The sequence below is a fragment of the Symphodus melops genome (assembly GCF_947650265.1).
Source record: "Symphodus melops genome assembly, chromosome: 15".
NCBI classification, from domain to species: Eukaryota; Metazoa; Chordata; class Actinopteri; order Labriformes; family Labridae; genus Symphodus; species Symphodus melops.
The window spans coordinates 18,149,212-18,162,857 of NC_136705.1; the positions used below are offsets into that span (position 1 = coordinate 18,149,212).

At 44.2% G+C, this 13,646-nt stretch overlaps 1 protein-coding gene across 1 annotated transcript; it reads right to left on the reverse strand.

The window, feature by feature from the left end:
- Positions 1-2,705: 2,705 nt before the first annotated feature.
- ptena (phosphatase and tensin homolog A) lies at positions 2,706-13,354 on the reverse strand. The gene is made up of 10 exons (XM_079362031.1): positions 12,426-13,354; positions 8,477-8,561; positions 8,303-8,347; positions 8,156-8,199; positions 7,747-7,985; positions 7,245-7,386; positions 5,816-5,884; positions 5,156-5,322; positions 3,964-4,245; positions 2,706-3,854 (listed from the first exon to the last, which is right to left on the reverse strand). The coding sequence occupies exons 1-10, from the start codon at positions 12,502-12,504 to the stop codon at positions 3,669-3,671; spliced, it is 1,338 nt and encodes a 445-aa protein (XP_079218157.1). The 5' UTR covers positions 12,505-13,354; the 3' UTR covers positions 2,706-3,668.
- Positions 13,355-13,646: the final 292 nt, after the last annotated feature.

The following is a 13,646-nucleotide window of genomic DNA, read 5'->3' on the forward strand; positions in this document are numbered from 1 at the left end:
CAGTCCTGCTCTACAAATGCTACCAACAGATGGAAGGGAAATGGGGTTACCAGCTTGGGCTTATCTTCTCTTTGTAGGCCAGACTGACCCCCCTATGCTCCCCCATCCCATTATTTGGTCATAATACTATACTTAAAATCTCTAAATTTTGGTGTTAGCTTTTTTTCCTCTTTTCACAGTTGTACATATCAGACGGTTATGGAAGGCCATACTGGCAGAAAAAAAAAATTAAAGGATGAAAGGTAACGCATGCTCAATGCTAATGCTGTGCCATAGCAATCAGATAACGAGACATATTTTTTACAAACAATTTCTTCGTGGTACAGTCGGTCATTTCTCAATCAGAAGGTCATGGGTTCGATCGCCAGCTCTTGCAGTCACGTGTTGAAATGTCCTCGGGCAAGAAACTGCCCCCCAAATTACTTCCACTATATCAGTGATGTGTGCATGTATTAGTTAATACTGATGGAGTCTTTGTGAGCATCCTCTGCCACCAGCGTGTGAATGCAGTTTGAATGTGAATTGCGAAAGTTATAGATACTTTACAGAAGAACGACTTCAATTCACATGAATGAACACTGAACGGTGAAAATAAATCCTATTCTGACTTTTGACAGTGAGTGCAACATCTGAACATCGTTAAGGGTGTTCTTTTAATTCATGAGATAACTTTACCTTGAAATGCTTCACACCATCACTTGTGTCTGCTCAGTGTTTTATGACTGACATCAAGGCAGGAGCCACTAAAAGTAGACAACTTAAAACTGACATGTCTGTGAATAGAGCACATTTCACTCTGAACCTATTGATATTTTGCAGTGACCTGAAATGAAAAGGTCAACTCGGCAGAAATAATGACCAATATGAGCAAATCAGTCTATCAAAGTCTGACAAGGTAAATTTAACCCATAATATGGGGCGCCAGCGGTTACTGTTACTGTGGTACTGTCCTGTCTCTTAATAAAGGCGTAACAAGCCCAAAAACAAGCCTTCAAGAGAAACTTTGCCCACAATATTTGCATTGATTAAGCAAGTCACAAGGCCGCACAGATTTCATTGGAGAGAACATAATCCATGAAATTTAGATTGAATCATGAATATTTACATTTTTGACAGTTCACGTTGTTCTTTCTTCGGAGTTTAGTTTAGTGAGGGAGGTTGGCCAACAGTTTTTAAAAACCATGTCAATATTTTCTTGCCAAACAGTGAGACAGTGTATCTTTTTTAACTAGATGTGTAATACACCGCCCACATGAAGACATTTTAAGATTGTACAAAGTAAATATTCCACCACATCTTTAGTGTTTTATCTCATGAGATATTCAAACAAAACACCTTGTGGAGGCGCTGGTGATGGAGACGTACAATTCAGGCTGAGTTTTTGGTGAGATTAATATTTCAGATGGCGTCTGTGGTGTTTGTGTATGTGAAGAGGAGGGCAATCAAAAGCAAAGATGTGGACTCTGGAGTTCCACTGAAGCTGTCCCTCTTCAGTCTCGCCTGCCTAAGGAGAGATGAGCCATCTCTCTCTGGTCTCTCCCTACCCTGCACAGCACAGCACAGCACAGTACATTCATTATTAATCTCGCAGAGTCTCTCCCTCCTTTTCAGCTCAGCCAATTACAGGCAGGCCCCTGCGACTGCTGCCTGTCTCATTTGACGCTGCACTGCTCGGCTTTGATGTCTCTATCAACACACAAGAGCCTGAGAGCAAGTCTTAATAGAGCAGAAGGGGATTACGCGACTGCCTGCCTCTGGGGTTGGAACATTTTTTTAAATATATAAAATATATGTTTAATTCATACTTTATTTTATTATCAGGAGACTTTGGCTCAGGCTTTAGTCAGGGTCTTGCCACTCTCTGCTCTCCTATCACAGTGACATGGTTGATAATCCTGTTACTCCTTCATTTGAGAAGTCGCACAAGCCTGCAAGTGGAGCAGGCTCCTCCACCCGAGGCCTCACACTCCTCCCTATCGGGCTGGTAGCCTTTCCTTCCTCTGCTCATTTCGTGTGGAGAACGCCTTCGTTATCCAACAGCAGCAGCAGCACTGATGGTGTCTTTGCTGCTTTCATGTCATGTTATGGGTTTTTTTTTTTTTCTAAATCAGAGATCAGGTCAATTCCCTTCAAAATCAACTGAGAAACTGGAAATGTACTTTAACCTGGCAGACACATCAAAACAAAAGCTTCACATCTGTAAAGGCATCAAAAACTTACAGTGCATGATGTTCAACAGATGTTCACTCCGTTTCTAGCTAGCCAGCTGAGTCATTTATGTTTTAAGTAGGCTTTTTGCCCTCAGTTGAACTTTTAATAATAATCCTTCCATCACTTCCCTACCTCAGGTCCCACCCGCTATTTGCAGCGCTGACCTTTAAAGCAGGAAGTGACTGTTAACACAGGCCCCGCAGCTGCAACAACGGCAACCTGCTCTACAGCACTTGTCTCATCAAACAGCAGTTTGTGCTGATTTTTTGGCTCCCTGATGAAGTGCACATGCTTGCGACTCAAACTTCACATCTACGTCCTCGTCAATGGTGTCGATATAAAAGATCTCACTGGACACCTTGTTCGACGACGACTGCATCGTTATACACTCGACTGTTTCCAACAGTGGAGGGAGAATATTACATAAACGTCTGATGTAATCTTCTGAACATGACTCAAAGCACTGGGGAACCCCACGCAGAAGACTCAAAAGCTTGTTTCTTTAAGAAAAGACAACATTGCATACATTTATTAGGGATGGACGCCAATTCCAATACATGCAAATCACCATTGTCCTTTATATGTAGTGTTGACATTATTGCAAACACTTGTCTCCCTGCTGTTTTGTGTATTATATTTTTATTATCTTAGGATAAAAAAAAACATTAACAATTACATGGGATGCCTTGTTCTGCATAACTTAACGTATACACAGTGGGAACAGGAATGGCAATGCTTTAGACATCATCACAGCCTCTTCATAACCCCCCCCCCTCCCCAACCCCCCCCAACCCACTGCCCGCATGCAGTTTGTTCTGCACAAAGACCAAAAGTCACGTGAGACAGCCTGCAAAGAGCACAAGAAGCATTCACAGTAAAGGAGGAGAGGAAGGAGGATGGGATGGAAGGGGGCAAGGGAGGGGGAGGGGGGGGAGATGAGAGGAGAAAGGGGGGGGGGGGGGGGGGAGGAGGAGAAGAGAGGGAGTGAAACAAAGTGACTGCAGCACTGGCCTTGGTTTAGACAGGAGAAGGAGCAGCATAGTCCTAGTATTTCATTCTTACTTCTCCCACACTTCAACTCCCATCTCCTGATTGTGGTACTCATTGTCTTTGACACAAAAAAAGTTTTATATACGCTTGTATATATGTATATACATATACGTATGTATATATATATAAATACATTGTTATAGCTACAGCACCTTTTCCCATGGGGCAACAGTGTCAATACCTCGCACATGGTACATGGCCGTGCCAAAGAAAAACAAAACAAAACAATATATTGGTCAGGATATTTATCTTTTTTTTTTTTCCCTAAAGTTGGCATTTGACATGATGATACTCTATTGCCGTCTGGGGAAGGGAAGGGACAAAGGTTCTTCTTTTGAGTTCATATTCAAGTTTTCTCCTTTTTTTTCTGGTGTATAATTTCTTCTTTTCCTGTTGTTAAAAAGAGTTCACACTTTTGTGATTTGCGTGTGCTGCTCTTCATCAAAAGGTTCATTTTCCGGATCAGAGTCAGTGGTGTCAGAGTATCGATAATGGTCTGGCTCATTGTCGCTAACGTCCGGGGTGACGGATGTCGAAGTGCTTGCTTCTGAGTTCGAAGGCTCCTCCACGGTTTTCGTAAAATACAACTTCACCTGGAAACGAAATGAGAACAATGCTAAACTTCAGTCTGTGCACAACAATCACGGGAACTTCACCTTTCATTTGACAGACACGAGGATGTTATCCAAATAGGATCTTTACCTTGAAGTTTGGCGAGAAGTAGCGATTAGCTTTGTCTTTGTTGGCCTTATCCAAGTCATTCTTAGTGAGTGTCAGGATGAGGTAGTCCCTCTCCCGGTCGCTTTCCCTGCCGCCATCCCTGCAGCTGTCCCTGCACTCGGTGCTCTGCGGCTGGCCCTGGCCCGGTGCCTGTACCCCCTGCTGGCTCTCTGCATTGTTCACCGCCCCGTTCTCCAGCTTGTCCCCGCTCTCCTCTGGTCCGGGGATGAAGTACGTGTTTACCCAGAAGTGAAACATTTTGTCCTGGAGGGCGGAGGTGATGAGAAGGAGCATTGTCAACCAAACTCAAAGGATCACATTTATTTATGGGCTGGCTCCCGTTTGTCTTTTTCTTATCACACTCGAAGTCCAGCCCATTTCATCGACAGAGTAGCTGCTAACATCAGCCAGATCAGACAATTTTGAAACTGGGTTGTTACTGCGACACCTGCTCGTCCCTTTATCACAGGTGTTGTGGCTTTAAATCGTTCGTACTCATTGTTATTGCTTCGTCTCTTTCTGCGTCTCCCTCTCTCCCACTTTTTAAGGCCAGCGGACGGCTGTTCAACACGAGTCAGGTTTCTGCCTCTTAAAAGAACTTTCACCCTGCCTCTGCTGCTTTCCTAAATGTTGCTCGGAGTTGTCTTTGTAAATGATAATACGTCCTCTGCTCTTAAGTGTCTTGAGGAAACATTTGGGTTGGGCAAAAAAAAAAGAAGAAAAAAAAAAGGAAAATTAATGCTTATTAACATTAATGAAAACCAACAATGTGTGTCTCTGTCTCCTTACACGTTCCTGCTTGTTTTAATTGAACATGCTCACAAATAAAGCTCCATCTTCTGAAAGGCTCGGTGTCCTTCAGCTGCTTTTACTCAAACGGGTTAACGCTGTATTTGCTTGGGACTAGTTTCAGCAGCGGATTAATACACAACAGCACAGAAAAATAATCATGATCAGGCTGAGGTGATAAATGAAAGGGTACATTATTATATGATTTTTTTTAAAAGTACTGAGTCTTCCAAACATATCTTTAAAAGCAATAAGTGTAAATTAATGTTTGTTTTTGTCCTTTAACGGAGCAGATGTCATGAGAACAGCTGAGGTAAGTGACCGGTTCACGGCCAACAGGCGAAGCTGTCAGTCACATGAAAACACAAACGGCGACCAAACTCACCTTCTTCATCATCTTATTCTGTTTATGGAAGAACTCCACTTTGATGTCTCCACAAACGGGCAGCGGCTGGGGGAATTCGAAAAACATGTGTTTCTCTTCGCGCCTCGTGTGAGCGGGGTTCGACGTGTGAATTTTTACTTTCAGCTGGTACACCACGAACTGGGGATCTGCAAAAGGTGTCAATATTGCACAGAGAGAGAAAGAGAGAGAAGAGAGAAGGGGGTGGAGAAGATGAGATTTTGGAGAGGATGAGATTGAAAACACACACACACAAAACAAAAAGGAGCGAGTTATGAGAGGAGCAAGAGAGCAGGAAAGGATACAAGTGTTATTTCCATGAGTTGGGAGGAAAAAGCACAGCACAGCATCACCTCCACCACACAATAAGTGCAAAAAAAACCCCCCCATTATAGTCAGATTAAGGAAAGTTAGCAGATCACAAAACCTAACGCCCAAAGAGACCCAGAACCAGAGACACAGGACCCTATTCTGATAGACAGTCACTGTCCGGGAGGATTTGGAGATATCATCATATGCCTGTAAGGTAGTCCTGCCCTGCTAGGAATTATGTCTACCCTCCTGCCTGGTGGATCTCTGGGGCCATATAAAAGCAGATCAGTGAAATCAGAACAACAATAATGGATTAAAAGGCTCATTTACCCCAATGCCAATTCCCTTTCTTGAAGCCCTGAGGGATCGGCTCGCTCCTGTTTTTAACGGTACTGTCCCCTTAGAGAGAGAGAAGGAGATGATCACAAACAGGGCAACCTGGCCGGCCAATCAGGGGCTGGACGGTACAGTAGGCAAACAGACACAAGAGCTCTACGGATAAATACACAGATGCAGCATGTTCCTCGAAAACAAACAGGAATTTTATCTTGAACACGCTGTGCACAAAAGGGGGAAACGTGGTCATTAGTGACCATCATAAAACATCGAGAGATATGTACGCCGTTGATTTATTAGCTAGCATCTCGTCAAGGTGTGTGTGTGTCGAGATGTCAAACTCAGAATAGGTCCTTTAAAAAAAATTTTTTTTAAAAATTAAAAAAAATAAAGTTAGGAGGAAAGAGAGAGATCGTTACAGTCGAGGTGTTAAAGGGAAAAAAGGCACAGAAATGAAGACAACGTGCTTTTTCTAACTGACATTAAAAAAAAACAACAAATTCAGACCCAAGCAGGCATCGCATTGTGTGACTCATATTTGAAAAGCAGCATTATGTTCTCTTCTTCGAGCGCAGAGAGAAGGGAAGAGTCGCTTTAAGACAAAGCGGTGACATTTTCAAAACGTACCGACGCTGAAAATGCGTTCATGCTTCATCACGAGACATAGAAACTTTACCCCGAGTCTCGCCAAACACATCTCAAGTTCGAGGACATGCAAAAGCTCCTCTTACAGTTTCAGCCAGGTTTTTGGAAAAATCAAGCAAATACGGATTTAAAGCAGCCTGTGCCTCAGTGACTGAATACAGAGAACAAGTGCCACTGTTAAAATAATCATTGTAATCAAGTCCGAAGCAAACACTGATCATCACTTCATGTTCTTTCATTCCTTTACGGCTTTTTTAGTGTTTTTGAAGCACACCGCTGTGCATAAGCTTTCCCTGTTACAGTCTGAGAAAAGGAAACGTGTATTTAAATATGCAGCATCAAACAGCAGCAGGTAAACATTTTAACATGCTGTGAGGATGCTCACGTTTCAAAAATGGCTCCTTACTCAACTTTAAAAGAGTTTGGAGGCGATCCGTCTGTTTCGCTGCGACGGAGGAAATCTTATTCGACGACATGTTTTCAAGCAGCCACAGAGTAAGATGGCCTTGTTTGTGAGCAGCAGCAACAAGAGGCACTAAATAAGAGGCCGCCCTTGTCAGGTCCAAAACATACACAAATAAATAAAAAAAAATACTGCAGCTAAAGTCAGCCACACTTGCAAAGCTCAGATGACCCTCTCTGATGCTGCGGTAGCTAAAGCGGCGCGTGGGCGAGCCCCTACAGTGCACGCGGCGCATCCAAGGCTCTCGCTCCGTTCGCACAGCGGTGTGCGTTTTGCCTACGCCCTAGTTTGGAGTTGAACATGAGCGTGACTCACTGCAGGTGCCCCCGCTGAACATGGGGAGAGTCTCGAACACCATTTTGTGGAAGAGGAGAGCCACCGGCTTGTACTCGAGCTGGTTCTTCAGCAGGTAGCTGTAGTAGCAGACGTAGCGGCGCTGGCTCGGGATCGTTACTCCCTACAAAAGACAGGATGAGTTAGAACAGATTTGTTTTTGAAATGTTCTTAGTTTATGTCCATAATGATTCCTCAAGGTTTGAACAAAGCTTGGATGAATGAATGACAGAAACATGAGGTTCTCTTATACTGTGTGTATGTGTAAGAATAGTTTCTACAATTAGCCGCTTTTAAAATGAAGATTTTTTTATCCTTAAAAAATTCACTGTCAATGGATACAAGACAAGACCCTCAGAGAATAATCTGCATTTCTAACTAATTTGAGTCCTCGAATTGTCTAATTAAGGACATGATTTGTGCAAAAAGACAACAATGTCATATGTCAGCTGCATCACTACATGGTCAGCAGTTTCCGTCTCACCTTCTTGTCCCTTGTCCTGACTTCTCCGTAAAAGTCGAGCGCTTCCTGGGCCTCCAGGAATTTACCCCGATGGAGGAGATAGGCGCAGATCATGACTCCGGTGCGGCCCTTCCCAGCCTTACAGTGGATGGCCGCCACGTGATTGTCGTCCTCGCTGAGCCACTGGTCCAGGTCTTCGCAAAACGGCTTAATTAGCTCCAGCTGAGGAGGGTTGTGGTCTTCGAAGGGATACTGTGCAACTGATGCGTGACGGGATGCAGGCCCACGCAAAGTTGTAACCGGAGAGGAGAGAGGAAAAAAAAGAAGAAAGAAAAGAAACATGGACAGGTCAGAGGAGAATTAAAAATCGATCCTTTGTGTCATCACTTTGGAGAGGGAAGGCATCTACGGAGCGTGTGAAGCCGCCTACCTCTGCAGTTAAATTTGGCAGCATCGTAGTGTCTTTCTGCACAGCTGAAACGGGAAGAACAAAATCCAGTTAGCCACCACAGAGAGGGGAAGTTATTGAATGAACAAAAGAAGCCGTTCAGGTAGCAGCAAAATGTGGAACACTTACAGGTTGTAGATTTTGTAATGGTTTTTATGCTTTGAATCCAAAAACCTGTCCGAGGGAAGAGAAGAGGAACGCAAACAGAAAATGGTGTCATTGTTAAATATGTTGGTTTTTGTCTGAGACATAAATCAGTGTTACACTTTTTTTTAATGTGCCCTCAACGCTGATAAAACTCACCGTACTACATCGTCTATATTGTTTCTGTAAACGCCTTCGAGTCTCTCTGCTGGAAAGCCCATAGCAATGATGTTTGGGTAGATATCTGTTCAGGCAGGGGGGGTCAAGGAAATGTGACTGTGGAAGGTTCCAGAGGTTCCTCTGCTTTGAAACATGGCTCAATGAAATACATTTCTTTATATGAAATCTGTCTTTTCTTACAGGAACTAACGAGGGTGCAGGGAGCAGCAGCAGCAAAAAAAAAAAAAGAAAAAAAAAAAGAAAAAAAGTTCCAGGCGATGTCGATGCGAGTGTCAGTGTGGTCATGGATAGATGGGAGGCCAGATCAGTGTGTGTGTGTGTTTGTCTGTGTGTGCTGTGACAGATGGCCTTGACGGTGAGAAGCACGCAGCGAGGACGGGAGTTAACAGTGCTCCTGCGTGAGCCAGGCCCACATGTGGGTGCACGAGGAGACTCTCCGCTCCATGACCCGCACTTATTTTTAGAGCACAAAGTTATATCGGGCTGATCGCAAATGTTCGGCCTATCTCTCTCCTGAGCTCCGCCGGACAAATCTGAATTTCTACCAGAGCAGCCAATGTCAAGAGTTAAAGGTAGAGAGAGAGAGAGAGAGAGAGAGAGAGAGAGAGATGTCTTTAAACAGGCAGTCCTGTGATTGGTGTTCATTTCTGACATTCAGTGACAAGAAAGAGAAAACACCGTTAATGAACACACCAGATCCCCCCCCCCCCCCCAAAAAAAAGTTTCAGTTCTGGTTGCACCACCTCCCTCCAGCTGCCTTAAGGATGGCCGTGCATCACAGGAGCGCGCTGTGTGTGTGTGAGGGATAGTGATGGAAAACGTCTCGGCCTATTACACGGTGACACACATACAATCTTAAAGGCACACATCAGCGTCCCGTCGCAGTGAAAAGAACTAATTGAGTCGGCATGCGTGTCTTTGAGGCTCGCCTGCAACGCCTACCTGTGACTGAAGTGTGCCCGTCGCCATAAGCGGTTGGATTTCACACTTGAACCACCGACTAAAGGGCGACCTTTTCTTACACTTCCTGTGCCGCGGTATCAAAAATAGAAAAGCTGAATAACTCTAATAGGATGTGTCTGTTTCGTTTGAGCAGACCTTATTTCACTGAGAGTCAAATCACTTTCTAACTGGTCAGAATCATTAGACACACGCGACTGACAACTCTGGAAACAACAACAACAAAGCACGCTCGCTGCACAACTTTGCTGATGTGCACACTTGCGAGTAACGGCGGTTAGACGTCACGTGCATTTTCTGGTTTATTCATAACATGATCAAAAAAGCAAGGTCTTGATTTTCTCCCAAATTTTCTAATTGGGACGTCATTTTCAATATGACAAATATCATCGTCCATGCAAAAGCACCCGTCCATGCCAACAAACAAGAACAGCCCTTTCATCAACACACACACACACACACACACACACATCAGTCAGGACAGAAACATTCAGGGATCCAGGGACGCTAGATGCTCATTCGAGGTAATAGTTATATCAGATCATTTAGCCGGAAAAAAGAAGAGGCCCAATCAAAAGCCCTAATGCAGCAAAGGTGAATTTAACCCCGGCATGAATTCAACAAGGCCAACAGTAAATGTATGGTACTATAATGTGGAACTACTGCCCCATAAACGTGTCCATTAATGCCTCAAAGACCTCATTAGGAGCCAAATGACAGTTTTCTTTGCTACTTGATGGGCGACTCTAACCACAGGACCTAAATGTGAAATAGATCCAAGTCTGACTATTAGAAGTGGGTTGTTTTTTTTTTTTAAAAGCTCCACAGCTCCCAGGAGAGACTCAGGCCAGGGACGTGGGGGGCTTGGTCTCTGCAGCTGGGAGGAAATGCACATACGGGACCCCCTGACGGAAGCTCCAAGGAGGGGGGCGGGGGGGGTCAGCCTTTTCAGGCACGCCTTTTCTTGAAAGCCAGCCCTGCCTCAGCTCCATGCATATACACCGAATCCACAACTGAAAGCAGGAGAGAGAGAGAGAGAGAGAGAGAGAGAGTGTGTGTGTGTGTGTGTGTGTGTGTGTGTGTGTGGGTGAGTGGGGGGGGGGGGGAGTGGGAACCAGCGAGCGCTGAGCAAGGAGGGGGTGGGGAGGACAGGAAAGGAGGAGAGCAGAGGAAAGGGGGCAAGCAGAGGGAGGGAATTAGAGTGGGAGTAGTTAAGAAAAAGAGCAAAGGAGAGGTGGTGGGTTGAGAGGGTAAGAGAGCACTCAGACAGCAGAGCTGATACAAGATCACTGGCAACTCTATTTTAAGGGCAATTCCCAGAACTGTGATACTGCATTACATAACTGCAGAGAGCCCATATTGTGTTTAGACACCGTGCCAAAAATGATAAAATTGGGATGGTTTGAAAAGGGCCCACATCTGAACAAGAGGAGACCATACGTCCAAAGTAAGACGCCCCCTTTGAATGGTGTGCCCCCCCCCCCCAACACACACACCTGCACAAAGCTTCAGCGCCACAGAGAGGCATGACGCCAGCTTCACCAAACTGTAACACCAAGCGAGGAATGCTGTTTAGCACAAGTTGGAGCATCAGCAGTCGCACATACATCCCAGTTAAACATTTCAGTCAGGTAAAGCAATCAGGTGCAAAATGCCATAAACAGAGCTAGAATAGGAGGAAAAGGGGACACCTGTACCCAGCAGTAATCAACTTAAAGCAACAACACTGATAACAGCCAGAGTTAATTATGTGCAGAAATACTTTTTTTGTTTTACATGCTGTGCAGATCAGTGCAGGGCTGCAGCCCAATACATCTGTCCACATGTCAATTAATCGTTGTCTTTTAAGGGTCATGGCCCTTGAGAGACACCTCTCAATTTGTTGGAGCCCAAGTTGAAATCAGCAAAAGTTTTGCTTGTATGACCAGAAGACAGAAATATGTCAATTTCTGTCAAAAAAAAGGGGCTTTGTTTAATGTCAGAGGAGGAAATCAGAGATTTGTGTGCGTGTGTGTGCGTGTGAATAAAACATCAAATCTGCTCCTCCATTAACATGTTAACAGACACTGACTTCTTCAACCTGCACAAATCAAAGGAGACTGATGGTGACAAGTCTTCCTACAGGGTCCTCATGTCACCATGACTCTGTGCACTGTCATATCAGATTGTACAGCGAGCAGTTCGCTGCATATATAGTTTATCACCAGCCAAATAAGTAAAGAGACTAACTTTAGTAACTAGCCACACTGCACTGAGGAACCAGGCCAAACTACTATCATCAGTGTCAATAGATGAGGAAGAAGAAAAAACTGCAGAAGGGCCAGAAATAGCAAGACTCGAATCTGGACATTATTTTATCTCCACAGATAAAGGGGACCAGGAAATGTGAATTAGATTTGTTGCAATCCATCAATGAATACTCACCCATAGACACACATGTGAGGTGATCCTGCATCCTGTCTGCATTTCTAAACCAAAACCTATCATATATAACATTAATATCACACAAACTGCACTTTAAACAGAAAGACATTCTTAAAATGTGTGTATTTTGTAAATCTATCTGCCTTCAAACACCAATAGAGAGAACAAGAAGACCTCACAAGCTTTAGCTAGGTCCACCACCGGGGGAGAGCTATGCAAGAAGACATGCCTGTAGTTTTTTTTTCCTTTTCTTTTTTAAACATACAGTTATGTCTAGTTGAACGGGCTAGTCCAGTTTAATTTGACTCCCGACATGTTTGACAGATCCTCCATCTTTTCAAACATGCTGGCTGACAGCAGATGTAGCCAGCTAGCCAGTCAGCCAGCTAGCCAGGTAGGTAGCACATAAAGCTAAGTACATCACGTTACTGACACTTCTGGTTTCTACTAAAAAATTAAGCAATAATTTCAAACACATTTAGTGGTCAAAGTGCAGGCTAATGAAAAATGATGGATCACACAAATAAAAAATAAAAAAGGATACAAGTTAAGTCCAAGTCGAACCCATCTTCTTGATATCTCCTTTTGTTCCGGCTGACCATTTCTTTTATAAACATAGCCATCGTAGCAGGTGACAGGAGTCTATAGCAGGTGTTTCTAGATGTGTCTGTCTGGTCCTCTGTGTCGCAGACAGTGGGCTCTGGTCCTCAGCAGAGACTTGCTAGCCAGCAGAGCTAGCAGTGCCTGTCGGTGGGATTAGAAAAAGGCTTCCTCTGGATCATAAAGACGGGCCTGGCTCTGCTCCTCCGTGCAGGCCCGACTTTCCCCCAAATCCTGCGATTTCGTCTTGCAAACACCCCCGAATAAAATAATACATGCAGGAAAACCCTTCGGATGCCAGACAAGGTCCACGTTGATGGGCTCGATCGCAGCCTCCTCGATTGACAGGGAGCGGATAGAGGGACTCACCGGTTTCCCCAAAAAAACCCTCCGTATCCAGTCCACTCAGACGTAGCTAGCTCGCTAGCTAACTAGCCAGCGCAGCTAGCTTGTGCTACCTCCTCTTTCGATCCAAAAGCCTCCTAACGATTCAACATTGTCATCGACTGATTGCCAAGAACACATCTGAACAAAAAAGAGTGACAGGCTCCACCTTAAATGTATATAGACTATACAAAAAAATCAGAGATCTGCACAGATTGATTTGACAGTTCCGTCCCGAGGAATCATCTTCTTTTTCTGGCTCCTCTCGCTCCAGCTGAACTCTCAGGCTCCCATCATGGCCTCCACCGAAGGAAAAAAAGAAGGTAGAGCAGGCTGGGATTTTAGACCAAATATCCCGCCGCCTTCACTATATAGTTCCACGTTTTAACAAAACAGGTATTTACTGTGTTTATTTTTAATTTATTAACAATTAATACATTCTGGTGAAGAAAAAACGACGGCAAATGTAACCTCTCAGTGCCAGAAAAACCGCAATAAAGCGGTAATTTGTTGCTTCTGGCGGAAGGATAAAATGAGCCTGCATGCGACGCGCCCTTCTGTCAAAGTGGTCACGTGAGGCTGTAATTAGGGAAGTTTCTAACATAATGTCACTTTTTTTTCGCGGTTTAAACTGTCATTTCAGGCTGCGTGACATATATTGAAGAAACACATTAAAACCTGAAAGTTACAAAAATATTTTAAAAAATGGAATTAGATATCTTTTATGTATCGTGAAAACCTTCTTTGTTCAATGCCCTCACATTAAGCTCACATTTTGTTA

Excerpts from the sequence above, each read along its gene's own strand:
- ptena (XM_079362031.1), bottom strand. The coding sequence starts at position 12,504 with ATGGCTATGTTTATAAAAGAAATGGTCAGCCGGAACAAAAGGAGATAT. Across the intron at positions 5,323-5,815 it reads GAAAGGGAATTGGCATTGGG|ATCCCCAGTTCGTGGTGTAC; the intron begins GTAAATGAGCCT and ends CACCTTTTGCAG. Across the intron at positions 3,855-3,963 it reads ACTTCTCGCCAAACTTCAAG|GTGAAGTTGTATTTTACGAA; the intron begins GTAAAGATCCTA and ends TTTCGTTTCCAG.